The sequence below is a fragment of the Monodon monoceros genome, unplaced genomic scaffold, assembly GCF_005190385.1.
Source record: "Monodon monoceros isolate NGI ecotype Baffin Bay Population unplaced genomic scaffold, NGI_Narwhal_1 Super_Scaffold_3, whole genome shotgun sequence".
Classification (NCBI taxonomy): Eukaryota; Metazoa; Chordata; class Mammalia; order Artiodactyla; family Monodontidae; genus Monodon; species Monodon monoceros.
Window position 1 is genome coordinate 17,504,647 of NW_021703780.1, and position 19,935 is coordinate 17,524,581.

Here is a 19,935-nt window from a genome sequence, read left to right on the forward strand (position 1 = left end):
GCTGTGACCAGGAGGCCTGAAGTAGGCATATTGCTTGTTTAAATGGATGCATGCTAGTGCCTAACTCAGAGTAACTGAAGTTGGTGTTGCAATGAAATTGAAAGTGTCCTAAATATGTTTTTCTTTCTTTTCATAGTTTCTTCTTCATTTTAGTCTCTGAATTATACATTTATTATAAATAGAGTTTTACTTATGGAACCTTCTAGAAGGAGGTTGCCTGACTGGTCTGTGACAGTGATCCACATAGCCATCAAGTGGCATTGGTTTCTGGTTATATCCATTTGTCCCAGGTTGACAGTGTAACCCCTCAGCTTGCACAAAGGAGGAATCTCTAAATAAACAATGTTGTAAAGCAGATACATACATACATACAGATAGACAGATACACATGTGTATATTTTTGCCATCAGCATACTCACATGTTTGTGTTTTCTTCCACAGAAAAAGCAAAGAACAAAAGATCTTTCTCAAGTATTTCATTCTTACAACCCATATGATCACAAGGTAAGAGAAGAATGTTATTAGTGTTCCTGGGTAGTAGAAGTCCTTCTGAAGGTATAGCACACTTTTCACCAGTAGTATATAGTGGTTTTGAACTACAGTTACCAATTACATTTATATTTCAGTTTTAATTTTTTAACTCTTTATCTCTTGTAAAGAAAAGAGAAGATCTGTATTTCTGAACTAAAATAATTCTATTTTATGCATATTAAAATCTAGTTACATATCATCATTGAAATCTCAAAGACTGTGAAAAGACAGATTTGGGGGTGTTTTTTGATTGGTGGGTTTTTTCTTTCCAAACAGTGTAGTAGACGAACCTGGCTTTGGAATTGGTAGAGACAGTTGAAATATTATCTGCCAACTGTTGGTTCTCCATTGCTTCTGACAGAAACTTATGTTTCTAAATAAAAATCCTAACAAAAAGCAGTGCCGAGAATCATAACTGAAATATTCACTCCCGAGAGTTCTGCTACACAGAAGACCGAGTAGTGTAATGACCCCTGCATCCCCATCCCATAGTTTCATAGACCCATGTCCAGTCTTGTTTCATTTATACCCACACTCTCCACTTCCTATATTTGAAGAATTCTCAAACATCTCTTCATTTATAAGTATTTCACCATATATTTGTAAAAGATAAGTTCTCTTTAAAAAAAAAAACATAACTTTTAAAGAAAATGCTCAACACCACATCTTCATGGGGGGGGAATACATTAAAGTATTCTGAGACTTGTACAAAACTTCTATATCATATAAGGTTCCAGTAAATCTGTTAATTCGAGGTGATTTCAGAAGCAAACAAAACATTCGCACAGTTGAAATGCTAATATAAACTTAAATCTTTATCTATGAATCTACAAGGAGACATGTGGTAAGGATTTTTTAACTAGCCAAAATAAGTAGTGTGAAAACTACTCTCCTCATTTGAGAATACAGAAATGTCTGGATTCAGGAGGAAAAAATTGTGCCAGTTGTTCATAGAAGTTGAAAGAATTTGAATCGCTTCTAGTGCTTCTGTAGTGAACAGTTGACTTAAGCATCAGAAATTTGTCAGAAGAGGTGTTTATATTCCACGTGACCGCGGCGATACACAAGACTAAAAATTTTATCATTTCAAGTTACATTTTTCAAGTTAAATCAGTCACTTTGCAGAATATGGCAATTTGTTTGGAAGTGATCGAGCGAGCCAGGCGTGTCTGACAACGCAGGCGCAAGGTGCAGGCTGATAAGTAGTACAAGAGCAAAAGGAATGAGATTGGCCAGATTTCTGGTGGGGAAGTTGCATTTTTTTTTTTTTAGACGATGCCACTTAATAAACATAAATGCAACAGTGGCTGAAGTTAACGTTTAACAACAGCAACAACAAGAGGCTATGACAAATGAGAGGTTTTGCCTGACTTGTCTAAATTTTGCCCACTTCGAACATTTTTTTAATTCACAGTTAAGGGAAATTCCATTATTCTTTTATTAGAACTCTTAATGGAACTTCGCCATTCACAGCTTCTCCCAGCTTCCTCTTCATATCCTTTGTGGCACTGTATCAAAGTCACCTCAGATGATTTTGGCTCCCCTTGTGAAGACTTCATTCCTCTACAAATTAGTCATCAGGCAGTGAGGAATTGAATATAAAATGCTAGATGGAGTTCCTTTTGATCTTTGCTTTAAGATGGGTAATAAATTACTGTGAAGTAGCTGGACTGCTTGATGAGTGAGTTTTGAAGCCCCCAAGGTTCAGCCTGGGGGCGTTCTGTCTTACTCTATACGTGTAGTGAAGGGAAAGGGGAGAGTTTTCCTTCTGGCTCCCGTCCCTTACTGCCTCCTCCGGATTTTCTAAGCTCCAACCAGGCAAGTGTAACCGTGTTACTTTTAACTGTGTCTCTTGTTGGTCAGTTTCCACAAAGACTAGAATCACAGGGATTGAGTCACGTGCACTGTTTTCTCAATATTAGAATGTTCCTTTTTTCCCCATAAATAAAATAATAGAAGGTTGTGATTCGAGTTACTTTGTCATTTTTAATTACCCAATTATATTCGAACAAATTCGTTCTCTAGGCAGAAAAAACGTCAGTGTAAAACGTTTTGTAAGATGTGGTTAAAGTTGGTTTAAACATCTCATGCTCAATGAGATTTCTGGAGTGATCTTCAGGTTAAATATATACATGTGTCATAAATAAAAGCTTATATAAAGCTTATATAAAATAAAGTATAGGCTGTCTGGGATTTGCTTTAAAAAAGAATCAAAGGAGGAACGCGGGTAGGGCACAGTAAAATAAGGTTGGCCATGTGTTGATGATTATTGAGACTGAATTATTGGTTTGTAGGGGTTCGTCATTCTACTCTGTGTATTTTTTTATATGATTGAAGTTTTCCGTAGTAAAAATGATGCAAGAAGTAAACTAAACTCTGGTCTGCTCCCGGGAGCGAATGTTGTGATATTCTTTTCCTCTCCAGCTAAATCTTTTCAATTGTTCATTTTTCCCTTGATGTAAATTTGTACCAAAGAAGGAATACTCAGCATTTCAGTGGGTTCATTATGCTGAGTAAACTCAGAAATGCAACTCCTGTTCTAGAGTTGGCATAATTTCCTGGGGCTTCATCCCAAATTATAGTGGGTCACTTAAATGATAGCCTTGCCTACAAGAAACTGTTAAAACAGTTGTCATTACAAAGGGGCGTTAGTACCACCGTTTTGTTCTCAGTGAGTCAGTTATATTTGCTCTCCTTTCCTTCCCCCCAACCAAGACTGCTCCTGCCTGACCCCAGACACAGGAAAGTCACCAGGTTAAACAAATTTGTTGTTTGAGTGAAGCCAGGTGCATTTCTTAATCATACTGTAAAGCCATTGTTTAGGTTGTAAATGGTCAGTTTGTTTTCTCTTAGGTGCTGTTGCAAAAAGCAAATAAAGCTTAGGGCAAAATGAGCATTCAAAATTAGTCTTAAGAAAAATACCTGAGTTGTTTTTCTAGACTCTAAGACAAATTTTGCTGGAGACTGGAGGAATTTCATTTTGGATTGTTATCTCTGGTCCCATGTCCATTTTTTAAAAAATTGTTTTTGGGAGTTCTCATAACACAAACTTACACAGAAAGGCTTGACCAAACCTAATTCCCACTTATCCATCCTAATAAAAGGGAACATTGGTAAAGGGAATCCAAAGCAGCAGGTAATCTGATTGTATTTTGAACATTATATTCTTTCCTCTGTTATTTTAATAAACACATAATAAACATAGCTTGGAATTTCTGAAAACACATACTAACTACCAGGAAGATTATAGGGATAGAGGTCTTCCACTTCAGAGACAGCCAACCTGGAGTTGAATTTTTCCTTTGGAGAAGTCACAGGTAAGTAGAATAGGCTATAATTAGAACACTTTTATTAAAGGTATGCAAATTAGCATATGCTTTTTATCTTTGGCCTGACGAAAATATTGCCTTGCATATAAAAGATGTCTCTCTCTTTCTTATTTCCTTCCTTACTTCTTTTCTTTCTTGTTAGATTTTATCAGAATTATGTGTTTGGAGAAATCTAGGTTTATTAGCTAAACACAGATTTTTTTATAATCTGCTATTGTAAAAAGCTACTATAAAATATGAAAATACTTGGAAAGAAAAAAGTACACAGTTCTGTTTAGATCTATAGTGGTTTTTAACATCTGCAATATTGAATAAGTTCCTATTCCATTATTCTTTTATTAGAACTCTTAATGGAACTTAAGGGGCAGAGATTATTTCAACAAATAATCTATATGAATTAATATATACTTGACCATTAAAAGTGAGTTTTTAACAGGCTGTCACTGTTATAGTTTCTGTGTTTTGTGAAGTAGGCTTCTCATTTTCTTTTAGTGACTGTTGTTGTTTTAATAATTTTCTACATTTGTAAAATGTTCTGCATTTCGTACATAAATCAGTGGGCAAGTAGAAACATTATTATATGGCCCCTGTGTTGGTGCAATAAACTTTTCTTTGTCTTTTTGGTGACCAGTTTTTTTTAATGATTTTTCTACACACATAGGCGTGTATCACTTGAACTGTAAACAAACTCACCTGTCCAGGAAAACAGCTGCGTGTGAATACACTTGATAAGCTAGCACGTGAATAGACAGAAAATCCCTCACTCCGAGGGATTTGATGTAGCAATCTTAGCCGTCAAAAGCACAGCCCGGAACCTGAGAGTAAGCCAGCCTAGGCCCAGACTGTCAAAATCATCTAATTCTCTCTCCCCGCCTCATCACTTCTTCAGTTCTCCATCCACAAACAGTCCAGTTTTGTTTTGTTTTTTTTTAAGAGTTCTAACAGACATAGATGCCTGGCTTCTCAAACCACAGTCAACCCTAGCAGCAGTTAAAAAGAGGGTAGTTATTGCTTCAAGAAGTCAGAGCTCCATTAAGCAGTGGCCGCATACAAAGTGAAGGCAAGGACAAGGCCATAAAAGCTCTAAGTCATTAACAGAAGGACTCTAAAAGTGCAGCTGCCCAGGTCCACTTCATCTGGACCCAAATATCCCTGTAATACATTGTTGTAGTCCCAGAATAAAATAATTGGACCAAAATTATATCAAGAAACAGATGTTTTGTTTAAAAATAGTAGAGATGTGTATAATCTATTTTTACAAACTATTTTACGAATAAATTTCATTTATCTTGAAAACTCTCTTAGGAACAGCTGGTTCTTAATAAGGTTGGATAAATGAAGTATGTATTACTATCGAGAGTGGTTTAATAAAAGAGAAATAGTGAAAGAATGGTTGAACATGTATTGGTAATTGGGTTAAGGACAGAAAATACGTGGGAGCATAAAAGATGAGAAGGGTAGAATCAGTCTTCCCCCAAATTATTCATTCATATAATTAGACACTGTAAAAATATTAAAGCCTTTGAGAATTATTATATTTTTATCCTAAAGATTACTCTAGGCATAACTTGAGTGAATACTTGTAAGCAGTGAATCAGTACAATGCATTTTTAACTGAAGTATTAAGTGTACAAAAAAAATTGATATGTATTTCCCTTGTCCACCCTTCTAAGACTACCTTAAGAACTGTCGTGAATACAACCACTTGCAGGAATTCATATCTCCTAGTGCACAGTGAGCTATATAATAAAAAATGTAAAATTATATTTTCTGCGGCTTCATTTGGGCAGAAGCCCAATCTATTTCAGAAGTCTTGGGACAGAAAAAGTCTTCAGTTATACAACCCCCTTTCCTCCCTTAAGAGATTAGTAGTCTCTATGACATCAAGTTTCATAAATACATATATCATACCTTAAGCAAAAGGGACAGTTTCGTTTCGGAAAGTCATGTATTGATTTACATTTCTCCATTAATCAAATATATCTAGTGATTTAAGATAAAAGTTACTTTATCCAGCTCTTTATGTTTGAAGAATAATGGCCATTTGACTCCATCCTCAGGCAGCTACAATACTGTCAAACCTTCCTCATCCCCTGTGCTTTGAATAACGTCATGCAGCGGCAGAGTGCTATGGGTTGCGCTTTAGAGAGGGAGATGCAGACTTGGATTGTTGCCTGCTGGCCCTGTTGAGCTTTGAGCTATCTGCTGTCTGGAAACAGCAAATTCAGTTTTTAATGGATCCAGCACTCTACGCTAGCCAGGTTTTCATGGCACATGCGGAGAAAGAGACAAGTTATTGATGTGGCATGTTTTTGCCGTGCTTAAAACAGTTCTCTGCGGCAGCTTGGCCAAAGCCATTTGTGCACTTACCTCCATTCCCCATCTCTGGCAAAGACTAAAAAATGTCTAAAAAGTAATTTTCGAGATGTTGCTAAGTATCAGGAGCAATTGGATTAGCTTCTAACTGTTTGAGTTCCCCTATTGTCATGTTAACATGTGTCATACTAAAACCATGCTCAGGTTATGGCCTTGAAACACAAGGAACTGAGTGCTTCAGTAAATATTAAACCCATTTCATTGGCTCCATGAACTCCACTCTAAAGTCGGTTGAATAACTCAGCCTCAGAATAATGGACATACTGAAAAGCTCTTTTGGTGTAAAATCTGTGCTTCCCTCTCTAGGTGACCATATAATTGTTGCCAAAGAGGCAGATATAGTTCAGCTGCTTCCAGCTTCAGCAATAGGTACCTCTAGCCACGCTTCTGCTTCCTGATGAATGCCAACCTGATCCAAAAGCATTTTCCTCATTTTTAACTTCCCTCAGCTTGTGATTCAAGTTGAGTAACAGGTCATGTTTCCTTGAGCCTAACTTTGACATTGTACCTGTGTATTTTCTTCTTTTCCTTCTAACATGGCATTGTTCTAAAAATCAAACATTATTTTTTTACGTGTTGATTTAATTTACCTTGTTACTGTAAATGCAGGGATAGGTGGTAAGGAAGTATGTGTAAATGGCATAGATTGTGGTGACGTTAAAATGATATATCCAGGGACCCATAGATGTCAGAATTCGGCTCTGGCAGTTACCCTGAGGATTGACAAGGAGACTGGAATCTGATTGGACCATTATTATTATTGTTATATCATCATTATTGTTAAACTACTTACAGCACACCCTGTAACTGGTAATATTCTCAAAGCTTTACATATACACATAACTCATTTAATCTGTATACCAACCCAGTAAGTACTGTTATTATCCCCTGTTTTATAGATGAGGAAACTGAGACACAGTTAAGTAACTGCTCAAGGTCACACAGCTAGTAAGTTATAGAGCATTCTAGCTCCAGAGTCCATGCCCATCACCCCTATGCCATGAGTAGCTGCAAATCTGCTGAGTAAGAGGCTCTGATAAAGGTGGGCTGACAAACACAGCTTAAGTTCAAGGTCAGGATGGGCCTTCTTACCCTGCCTCTTTCCCTCCGACCCCTAAATCTAAATAGGCAAACTCTATGTAGAAACAGAGGTAGGAGAAGGAATAAGGAGAGAGAAAGGACAGCAACAGTCCGGGGGAAGAGTGTCAAGGATTCCGTTGACTGGCCTCCCTGTAAAGCAGACAGTAAAGCAGCCAAGCTTGTGCTGACCACGGCCACCCTCACCTCCACTCTTCCCCTGTCTGATTCATTCACCATCAGCCTGGGGCAAAGGAAACTTGATTTAAGCTGTACATCAGGGCTGCTATCATCAGAGACTAACAGATGACTGCTAAGCACTGTCGGGCACACTTTTACTCACAGAGCCCTGTTCACCGTGCTCTCCTTTCAGCTCCCCTCTGTGAGGGTGGGAATGGGGCAAGTTCCAGCCAAAGGATGGGAGTTCTTTAGGGCCAAAACAGCAGGGGATGTCCAAGCCAGGGAAACAGGGCACGCCAGCCTAAAACCCTAGAGCCCAGAGAAAGGTTGAGGAGAATCAACTGAAGTCCAATGGAGATGGGAAAATGGCAGCAGGGCAGGTTAGAAACTGGTAGACTGCTGTCCTGTTCCATCTATCAGGACACCAGCTAGCATTTGCGACTTATCTTATGGGCAGGTGGCGTCATGAGGCAAAAGTCAGAAAGTTCCCCAGGTCCTGACTAAATGTCCTATTTAGTAGCATATTCTCCTCCCTCCACCTTCCCGCCCAGCTACTCCCGGGAAATATCAGCAATAGGGGAAAACAAAGTTCATGATCAAATATTTTGCTAACATTCAGTATAAAAGTACTGATAAAAAATTAATCAAAAGAAAATCTAAAAGGCAACAGAAGCAAAAACAAACAAGTGGGACTACATGAAACTAAAAAGCTTCTGTACCGCAAAGGAAACCATCAACTAAATGAAAAGGCAACCTAGCAAATGGAAGAAAATATTTGCAAATCATGTATCTGGTAAGAGCTTAATATCCAAAATATGTAAAGAACTCATACAACTCAATAGCAAAAATCCCCACAAACAATCCAATTAAAAAGTGGGCAGAGGATCAGAATAGACATTTTACCAAAGAAGATACACAGATGACCAACAGGCGCCTGAAAAGATGCTCAGCATCGCTAATCATCAGGGAACTGCAGATCAAAACCGCAGTGAGATATCACCTCACACCTGTCAGAATGGCTGTTATCAAAAAGTCAAGCAATAAGTGTTGGCCAGGATCTGCAGAAAAGGGGACCCTTGTGCACTATTGCTGGCCATGCCTCTGTGGAAAACAGTATGGCAGTTCCTCAAAAAATTAAAAACAACTACCAAATGATCCAACAATTCCACTTCTGGGTATTTATCCAAAGAGAATAAAAACACTAACTCAACAAGATGTATACACCCCCATTGTTCATTGCAGCATTATTTATGATAGTCAAGACATGGAAACGACCTAAGTGTTCATCAATAGATGAATGGATAAGGAAAATGAGGTGCGTGTATATACACACACACACACAATGGAATATTATTTAGCCATAAAAGGGAGTCTTGCTATTTGCAGCAACATGAATGGACCTTGAGGGTATTATGCTAAGTGAAATAAGTCAGGCACAGAAAGACAAATACCGTATGATCTCACTTAAATGTGGACTCTAAAACAAAACAAACTTACAGATTAAAAAAAAAATCAGATTTATGGTTTCCAGAGGCAGGCTGTGGCAGGTGGGAGAAATGGGTGAAGGGAGTCAAAAGGTGCAAACTTCCAGTTATAAAATAAGTCATGGAGATGCAATGTACAGCATGGCAACTATAGTTAATAATATTGTATTGTGTATTTGAAAGTCACCAAGAGAGTAAATCTTAAAAGTTCTCATTAAAAGAAGAAAATTTTGTATATATGCTGACATGTTAACCGGGCCCATTGTGATCGTTTTGTAGTGTAGACAAATATTGAATTGTTATGTTGTACACCTGAAACTAACATAATGTATTTCAATTATACCTCAATTTAAAAATAAATAAAAAAGAAAATCTACATAGAAATGTCAGTTACTATATTTTAAATTATTTATCAGGCCTAAAAGTATCTCAGTTTCTGCTGTCATTGATTGTATACCTGCCTCTACGAAATTCACTAGCATAAGGAAGAAATCAGCAGAGGAAGGAAGAGGAACTGCATTGCACCGAGAGCCAGAGTGTGTGCATGTACCACTCATCCCCGGGCTGCTTGCCTCTGACTGCTCCAGCAGTCACCCCCATGCTGGCCCTCGAACATCAGTCTTTGCATGCAGTTAAAACATATCACCAGTCTCTTTCCTTCTTGATACATACCTGCCCCAAACCTTTTTTCTATGTCTCACCACCAGTGGGCGCTACCACTTACCAACCTTTCCCAACAACAGACACACCCTCCGCTTGATATGTTAGGCCTGTTGCATGTTGGGTTGCCAGTTAACAAATGAAAATACAGGACACCCAGTTACATTTGAACTTCAGATAAACTTCAGATAAACAGTGAGGGGTTTTTTGGTTTGTTTGTTTTTGTTTTTTAGTATAAGTATGTCCCATGCAATATGTGGGACTTATTTATACTAAAAACTTATTCATTTATCAAAAAAAATTTATTTATCTGAAATTCATATGTAAGTGGGTGTTTTGTTTTTATCTGGCAACCCCAGCTGCATGTACATTACACTTTTCACTTCAGCAAATTGAGATAGATGAAAGGGAAAAGAATATCCAAAATGGAATGAAATAAAAAATGATTTTAAAACCTCCGCTGTATATAATGTGAAGGATATGAGCAAGTTTCTTCCTACTCCTAACACCATCGTTGTATAATGTGCGTGGCCTCCCTGTCAAAGGCTGACACCAATGTCAGACATAGTTTTTCAAACATTCACAATTTTAATTAAGAAGATAAAGCAAGTTACTCATTTAACTTTTGTTCTCTAAGATCTTATGACCATGTTTTATTCTGGGAAACCTGTTTGGAAAATTGCTTGGAAGACACAAAGAGAAGTTAAATTAAAAAGTGCCTGTACCGGGCTTCCCTGGTGGCGCAGTGGTTGACAGTCCGCCTGCCGATGCAGGGGACACGGGTTCGTGCCCCGGTCCAGGAGGATCCCACATTTCGCGGAGCGGGCCCGTGAGCCATGGCCGCTGAGCCTGCGTGTCCGGAGCCCGTGAGAGGCCCGCGTACCGCATTAAAAAAACAAAAAAAAAGTGCCCGTACCTTATTTTCAAGGAAGAATTTTCAACACCCCCCGAAAAAGTACACTTTGTTTCTCAGCAATACATTTTATCGTAAAATATGTTAATGACTTCTTTGTAGCTGAAGTTATTTTTATTGAGATGCACTAAAAAGCATTAATGCCAGTGATGCTTAAAGCAAGTAGTGCAGGCATCCACTAGCGAAATGAGGATGCTATTACTGATTTTTTTCGTCTCTAGCTCCGCTGCTCAAGTTTTCAGATGGTTGAAAATCCTTTGATTGGTGCAGTGTGGGTTGATGCTGTTTGCAGAGTTGGCTCCCCAGGCCTGGCCTCTGTCTTCCTCAGCACATTATTAACAGTGGCTAAAGGCCCCAGTCTTGTACCACTCTCCCATGATCACCAGCCTTCGATACAGATTCTGACTTGCACAATTTCCAGAATTCTCTTGACAAAGAATAGTGAAATGAAAATGTTTCCATGGGCCAATAATTCATTCTGTGCAAGGTTAAGAAGACATAATTACAGTTAGCATCTATGGTGCTTTTTTAATGTATACATTAACACTCTTCTCTTGAAATTAGAAAGCTAGAGACTTTTGGTACCTGGAAGAAAATAAGGTAAACAGCTTTTTTTAATGATTGTTAATATTTTCCATTATTCAACACTGTACCTTTGGGTGCTTTTCAGATGTCCAGAGGTATTTTAAATGCACGTGTTAAATAAAAATAGAAGTTTTAAAAGCTCGAGTTCTTTATAATTTAGCTCTATCGTTATACGGCACACACATGGGTAAGAAAGGAGAATATTCCACTTTTAATTACTGTGAAGTATAATAATCCAGCATATAATCATACAACAGAAATCTCTCATTCAATTTAGGCCTTTTTTTTGGAGGGGGGTAATTTTAAAGCTGCTTTTTTGTCTGTATTCCTCACTCTTTATTTCTTATCAGCACTTTCTTTCTCTAATTTAATTTTTTTTGACAGGTTTCTTTTTTTGTTGATTAAAATTTAATACATATTAGATGAATCAGTTCACATGATTTTCCTTGACAGTGGCTATTATCCTCACGTTATGTAGGATGCAATGGGCGCATTAACCATGACCTTCTTTACCCGAGAACAAATAACCATACTTAAGAAGCCAAAATTTCTGGCTTTAAAAACATGTATTCTTGTTGTAAAGATAATGGAACATTTTTTTAAACAAACTAAAAAAAAAAAGATCACTTATAAATCCAGCTCTCCATCCCCAGCCCCCAGTACAATAATAGCCTTGGTCTTTTGTCTTCCTCTCCAGACCCTGGTGTCTAGGTCCTGCTCTTTCCCAGTTGTGGTTTATGTTCCACTGCTACACAAGCAGTTTTCTAAGTCTGTAGATGGTGGAAGACTCAAGGAGGTTTTTTCTCTACAGCCTTATCAGCACTGATGAAATACTGGCAGGGAGAAGAGATGGGAGCTTCAACTCTTTCTAATTTAATTTTAAACGATGTAGTTGACGTTTTACGTTTGCCTCCCTCCCTGTACCTCTGGGGCTGTGTGCTTCCTTTCCATTGTTTTTCACTTTGTCTTTCTCCCTATCCATTCTTGGTACTCATGTTTCCTTACTATGCCACATACTTTTACATCTCTCTACCCAATTTCTCAGATGGTTTTGCTTTTTACCCTCTAGTATGTTCCTGCTTGGAGTGTATGGGGTGTAATTCTTGGGATCTTCAACCCGGTGGCATATTCTGGAACTTACTTCCTTTCCCCTGGCGACAGTAACACAGAAAATCAACACTGGGTCCTTCCATTCTCCCTTCTCAAACCAGGGAGCTCATGTAATCCCACTGCCCACCTCTTGTACACGTAAAGAAAAGTCTCTCTTGTCCTTTTGAATTCTTACTCATCTTTCATGACCCAGCTTAAGTTTACCTTCTTTGCATCCTTTCTGATGCTCACAGAAAATTGTTGTCGTGCTATCACTATGACATGCATATGTCTGTATTATTTTGAGTTGTCATGCTCTTAGAATTCAGTGCCATTCAACGATCATGAGTTTTTTCCTAAGGGGCAGGCATAAATGCTTATAACCCAATAGGGCAATAGAGGGGTTGGCAGCAAACATTGCATTGTAATTATTTTGCTCTGTTACATATGTATTGTTGATACAACTGTTTTCTCCTGTTACACTGAGGATGTCTGCAGGACAAAGATCATATCCCACTTGTCTTTTTTTCCCCCTCTCCAGGGGAAGACCCTGAATGGTGGACTAGAATTTAATGTGTTGTATATATGAAGTGTGTTTCGTTCTTCTTTTGCTCTACATACCATAACTGTACAAAGCACTTACCCATTATTATCCCACAGCAAATACAAGGTGAAAACTCAGCCTTTTAATTCCCAGTTTGGTGCTCTGTACATGTCACTACACAATCGGAATGTTCCAGTAGTAATGACCACAGCTGTGGGAGGATGCGCTAAGTTTGTTCTTGGTTTTTAATTGTAAAATAGGTAATACACGCACTTGAAACCATGCTCAAAGAAAGTGTCCCTCCTAACACTATCCTACAGATCCCTGTTCCCCTCCAGAGGCAATCACTGTTTTTGGTTTTGTGTATATGCTTCTAGAGTTGTTTTCTGCATGTAGAAACACATACCTTCCTATGTGTCTTTATGTAGATACATGTCCTTTTTAATTCAGATGCTAACATACTACAAATTCTTCTCCTTTTCACTTTAGAGTGTATCTTGGAGATAATTTCAATCAGTACATAAAGAGCTCCTTGTTCCTTTTTTTTTTTTAATGGATCTTTATTGGAGTATAGTTGCTTCACAATACTGTTAGCTTCTGTTGTACAACAGAGCGAATCAGCCATATGCATACACATGTCCCCATATCCCCTCCCTCTTGAACCTCCCTCCCATCCTCCCTATCCCATCCCTCTAGGTCATCACCAAGCACCGAGCAGATCTCCCTGTGCTATGCGGCTGCTTCCCACCAGCCAACTATTTTACATTCGGTAGTGTATACACATCAATGCTACTCTCACTTCGCCCCAGCTTCGCCTTCCCACCTCATGTCCTCAAGTCCATTTTCTATGTCTACCTCTTCATTCCTGCCCTGCAACTAGTTCGTCAGCACCATTTTTTTTTCTTAGATTCCATATATATGCTTTAGCATACGATATTTGTGTTTCTCTTTCTGACTTATTTCACTCGGTATGACAGACTCTAGGTCCATCCACCTCACTACAAATAACTCAGTTTCGTTTCTTTTCATGACTGAGTAATACTCCATTGTATATATGTGCCACATCTTCTTTATCCATTCATCTGTCAGTGGACATTTAGGTTGGTTCCATGTCCTGGCTATTGTAAATAGTGCTGCAGTGAACATTGTGGTACATGACTCTGAATTACGGTTTTGTCCAGGTATATGCCCAGCAGTGGGATTGCTGGGTCATATGGTAGTTCTATTTTTAGTTTTTTAAGGAACCTCCATATTGTTTTCCATAGTGGTTGGATCAATTTACATTCCCACCAACAGTGCAGGAGGGTTCCCTTTTTACCACACCCTTTCCAGCATTTATTGTTTCTAGATTTTTTGATAATGGCCATTCTGACCAGCGTGAGGTGATACCTCATTGTAGTTTCGATTTTCATCTCTCTAATAATTAGTGATGTTGAGCATCTTTTCATGTGCCTCTTGGCCATCTGTGTGTCTTCCTTGGTGAAATGTCTCTTTAGGTTTTCTGCCCGTTTTTTTAACTGGGTTGTTTGTTTTTTTGATATTTAGCTCCATGAGCTGTTTGTATATTTTGGAGATTAATCCTTTGTTGTTTCATTTGCAAATATTTTCTGCCATTCTGAGGGTTGTCTTTTTGTCTTGTTTATGGTTTCCTTTGCTGTGCAAAAGCTTTTAAGTTTAATTAAGTACCATTTGTTTATTTTTGTTTTTATTTCTGTTACTCTAGGAGGTGGGTCAAAAAAGATCTTGCTGTGGTTTATGTCAAAGAGTGTTTTTCCTGTATATTCCTCTAAGAGTTTTATAGTGTTTGGTCTTACATTTAATTAAGTCTTTAATTCATTTGGAGTTTATTTTTGTGTATGGTGTTAGGCATTGTTCTAATTTCATTGTTTTACATGTAGCTGTCCAGTTTTCCCAGCACCACTTATTAAAGAGGCTGTCTTTTCTCCGTTCTGCCTCCTTTGTCATAAATTAGGTGCCCATATGTGTGGCTTTATCTCTGGGCATTCTATCCTGTACCATTGATCTATATTTCTCTTCTTGTGCCAGTACCATACTGTCTTGATTACTGTAGCTTTTTGGTATAGTTTGAAGTCAGGGAGCCTGATTCCTCCAGCTCCGTTTTTCTTTCTAAAGATTGATTTGGCTATTCAGGGTCTTTCCTGTTTCCATACGAATTGTAAAATTTTTTGTTCTAATTCTGTGAAGAATGCCATTGGTAGTTTGATACGGCTTTCATTGAATTTACAGATTGCTTTGGGTAGTATAGTCATTTTCACAATATTGATTCTACCAGTCCAAGAACATGGTATATTTCTCCATCTGTTTATGTCATCTTTGATTTGTTTCATCAGGGTTTTATAGTTTTCTGAGTACAAGTCTTTTGCCTCCTTAGGCAGGATTATTCCTAGGTATTTTATTCTTTTTGTTGCAGTGGTAAATGGGAGTGTTTCCTTAATTTCTCTTTCAGATTTTTCATCATTAGTGTATAGGAATGCAAGAGATTTCTGTGTGTTAGTTTTGTATCCTGCAACCTTACCAAATTCATTGGTTAGTTCCAGTAGTTTTCTTGTGGCATCTTTAGGATTTTCTATGTATAGTATCATGTCATCTGCAAACAGTGACAGTTTTACGTCTTCTTTTCCAATTTTGTATTCCTTTTATTTCTTTTTCTTCTCTGATTGCTGTGGCTAGGACTTCCAAAACTATGTTAAATAAGAGTGGTGAGAGTGGACATCCTTATCTTGTTCCTGATCTTAGCGGAAATGCTTTCAGTTTTTCACCAGAGTATGATGCTTGCTGTGTGTTTGTCATATATGACCTTTATTATGTTGAGGTAGGTTCCCTCTATGCCCATTTTCTGCAGAGTTTTTATCATAAATGGTGTTGGATTTTGTCAGAAGCTTTTTCTGCATCTATTGAGATGATCATATGGTTTTTATTTCTTAATTTGTTAATATGGTGTATCACATTGATTGATTTGCATATATTGAAGAATCCTTGCATTCCTGGGATAAACCCCACTTGATCATGGTGTATGATCCTTTTAATGTGCCGCTGGATTCTGTTTGCTAGTATTTTCTTGACGATTTTCGCATCTATATTCATCAGTGATATTGGCCTCTAATTTTCTTTGTTTGTGACATCTTTGTCTGGTTTTGGCATCAGGGTGATGGTGGCCTCGTAGAATGAGTTTGGGAGTGTTCCTCCCTCTGCTATATTTTAGAAGAGTTTGAGAAAGATAGGGGTTAGCCTTTTTCTAATTGTTTGATAGAATTTGCCTGTGAAGCCATCTAGTTCTGGGCCTTTTTTTTGTTGGAAGATTTTTAATCACAGTTTTAATTTTGGTGCTTGTGATAGGTCTGTTTATATTTTCTATTTCTTCCTGGTTCCATCTTGGAAGGTTGTGCTTTTCTAAGAATTTGTTCATTTCTTCCAGGTTGTCCATTTTATTGGCATATAGTTGCTTGTAGTAATCTCTCATGATCCTTTGTATTTCTGCAGTGTCAGTTGTTACTTCTCCTTTTTCATTTCTAATTCTATCAATTTGAGTCTTCTCCCTTTTTTTCTTGCAGAGTCTGGCTAATGGTTTATCAATTTTGTTTATCTTCTCAAAGAACCAGCTTTTAGTTTTATTGATCTTTGCTATCGTTTCCTTCATTTCTTTTTCATTTATTTCTGCTATGATCTTTATGATTTCTTTCCTTCTGCTAACTTTGGAGGGTTTTTGTACTTCTTTCTCTGATTGCTTTAGGTGTAAGGTTAGGTTGTTTATTTGAGATTTTTCTTGTTTCTTGAGGTAGGATTGTATTGCTATAAACTTCCCTCTTAGAACTGCTTTGGGCCATCATGTTTTCCTAGTCATTTGTTTCTAGATACTTTTTGATTTCCTCTTTGATTTCTTCAGTGATCTCTTGGTTATTTAGTAGCGTATTATTTAGCATCCATGTGTTTGTATTTTTTACAGTGTTTTTCCTGTAATTGATATCTAATCTCATAGCACTGTGGTCAGAAAAGATACTTGATAATACAATTTTAATTTTCTTAAATTTACCAAGGCTTGATTTGTGACCCAAGATACGATCTATCCTGGAGAATGTTCCATGAGCACTTGAGAAGAAAGTGTATTCTGTTGTTTTTGGTTGGAATGTCCTATAAATATCAATTAATTCCATCTTGTTTAATGTATCAATTAAAGTTTGTGTTTCCTATTTATTTTCATTTTGGATGCTCTGTCCATTGGTGAAAGTGGGGTGTTAACATCCCCTACTATGATTGTGTTACTGTCGATATCCCCTTTTATGGCTGTTAGCATTTGCCTTATGTATTGAGGTACTCCTATGTTGGGTGCATAAATATTTACAGTTGTTATATCTTCTTCTTGGATTGATCCCTTGATCATTATGTATTGGAGTTCTTTGTCTCTTGTAATAGTCTTTATTTTAAAGTCCATTTTGTCTAATATGAGAATTGTTACTCCAGCTTTCTTTTGATTTCCATTTGCATGGAATATCTTTTTCCATCCCCTCACTTTCAGTCTCTATGTGTCTCTAGGTCTGAAGTGCTTCTCTTGTAGACAGCATATATACAGGTCTTGTTTTTGTATCCATTCAGCCCGTCTGTGCCTTTGGGTTGAAGCATTTAATCCATTTACATTTAAGGTAATTATTGATATGTATGTTCCTATTACCATTTTCTTAATTGCTTTGGGTTTGTGTTTTGTAGGTCTTCCTTCTCTTGTGTTTCCTGCCTAGAGAAGTTCCTTTAGCATTTGTTGTAAAGCTGGTTTGGTGGTGCTGATTTCTCTTAACTTTTGCTGTCTGTAAAGGCTTTAATTTCTCCGTCGAATCCAAATGAGATCCTTGCTGGGTAGAGTAATCTTGGTTGCAGGTTTTTCCCTTTCATGACTTTAAATATGTCCTGCCACTCCCTTCTAGCTGGCAGAGTTTCAGCTGAAGGTCAGCTGTGTTAACCTTATGGGGATTCCCTTGTATGTTATTTGTTGCTTTTCCCTTGCTGCTTTTAATATTTTTTCTTTGTGATTAATTTTTGATAGTTTGAATAATATGTGTCTTTGCATGTCTCTCCTTAGATTTTATCCTGTATGAGACTCTCTGTGCTCTCTGGTCTTGATTGACTATTTCCTTTCCCATGTTAGGAAAGTTTTCATCTATAATCTCTTCAATTATTTTCTCAGTCCGTTTCTTTTTCTCTTCTTCTTCTGGGACCCCTATAATTCGAATGTTGGTGCATTTAATGTTGTCCCAGAGGTCTCTGAGACTGTCCTTAATTCTTTTCATTATTTTTTCTTTATTCTTCTCTTTGGTAGTTACTTCCATTATTTTATCTTCCAGGTCACTTATCCCTTCTTCTGCCTCAGTTATTCTGCTATTGATTCTTTCTAGACATTTTAAAATTTCATTTATTGTGTTGTTCATCATTGTTTGTTTGCTCTTTCGTTCTTCTAGGTCCTTGTTAAACGTTTCTTGTATTTTCTCCATTCTATTTCCAAGATTTTAGATCATCTTAGTATCATTACTCTGAATTCTTTTTCAGGTAGACTGCTCGTTTCCTCTTCATTTGTTTGGTTTGGTGGGTTTTTACCTTCTTCATCCGCTGCCTATTTCTCTGTCTTCTCATTTTGCTTAACTTAGTGTGTTTGGGGTCTTCTTTTCGCAGGCTGCAAGTTTTGTACTTCCTGTTGTATTTTGTGTCTGCCCCCAGTGGGTAAGGTTGGTTCAGTGGGTTGTATAGGCTTCTTGTGGAGGGGACTGGTGCCTGTGTTTTGGTGGATGAGGCTGGTTCTAGTCTTTCTGGTGAGCAGGATAGTGTCCGGTTGTGTGTTTTGGGGTGTCTGTGAACTTAGTATGATTTTAGGCAGCCTCTCTGCTGACGGGTGGGGCTGTGTTCCTGTCTTGCTAATTGTTTGGCATAGGGTGTCCAGTACTGTAGCTTGCTGGTTGTTGAGTGGAGCTGGGTCTTAGCGTGAGATGGAGATCTCTGGGAGAGCTCTCGCTGATTGATATTACGTGGGGCCAGGAGGTCTCCGGTGGTCCAGTGCCCTGAACTTGGCCCTCCTACCTCAGAGGCTCAGGCCTGACACCCAGCCAGGGCACCAGGACACTGTCAGCTCCACGGCATCTGACCCCCAGGAAAGCTGCTCACTGGGCGCACCACCACAGTGGGTATCCAAGTGGCTCGCTAGGAACAGGAAACGATGCCACTGCTTGGCCTCGGGCACCTGAGGGACAACCTGGATGCTCCAGGGGCACCGTCCAGGGCAGGTCGAGATGCTCTGTAAATGTTAATTTAAGGGCAGAACATAATTTTTTTCAAGGTCTGATTGTCTGTTATACTCTTGACTATGTATCTCTTGAAACATCTTCTGTATTCTGTGCATACACGGAAAATTTATAAGTTTGTATGGACAAGCAGTGGTCCCACTGGATTTCCATATTTCATATTTAAAATGTATCTTTTCTATTCCCAGTTATGTTACATTTATATAAAATTAAGGTGAATGGTTTGGAAGCAGGGTGTGCTTTCTTCTGCGTCTGAGTGAAGAGTGTGCAAGCACCTCTTAAGGGTGTGATGCCTTTTCCACACCAAAGATTCACAAACTTGATGGCACATTAGAATCAACAGGGGTGCTTTAAAACATACTGATGCTTGGGTCCCACATGTCTGCACAAGTTGTTTGTGTCTGTGTGTGTTGCATTGCTTCCAAATGTTCTAAATGAGCAAATTATGCTAATTGACTTCATTATAAAGTTATGGGTTCCCATCTCAGCTGAGCCCTCAACCTTAATCCTTTTCTTTATCTGCACTCAGCTCTCTTTCCCATTTCTCCTGGCACTTATCCTAAACCTTTATCACTTTTCTTAGTCCTCCTGTCTCACTCCTACCTGTAGCCTGCACATGCACGGGCACGCACGCACGCACACACACACACACACAGAGCCCCCTCATGAATTGGTCTTCTGTTTATATTGCTCGAACAGAAGACCTAAGTCTACCATTTTGAATTTCAAGTTTTACCCACATTGTACTTAATCTGATAATGTGACATATCCCTAAGGATCCTAATTGACTTATAGGATATTTTATTTAAAGTAATATTGTGAATAACTCAACTCATGCTGACTTAAACAAAGCGACAATTTATATGTA

At 38.2% G+C, this 19,935-nt stretch overlaps 1 protein-coding gene across 5 annotated transcripts in view; it reads left to right on the forward strand.

The window, feature by feature from the left end:
- Window positions 1–19,935, forward strand: part of CDKAL1 (CDK5 regulatory subunit associated protein 1 like 1) — a 649,567-nt gene that overhangs the window by 521,519 nt on the left and 108,113 nt on the right. For all 5 annotated transcript variants that reach the window (XM_029243200.1, XM_029243201.1, XM_029243202.1 and 2 more), the window contains one exon: window positions 442–504. In XM_029243200.1, coding sequence (XP_029099033.1) covers window positions 442–504 — 63 coding nt within the window. The remainder of the gene's footprint in view (window positions 1–441; window positions 505–19,935) is intronic.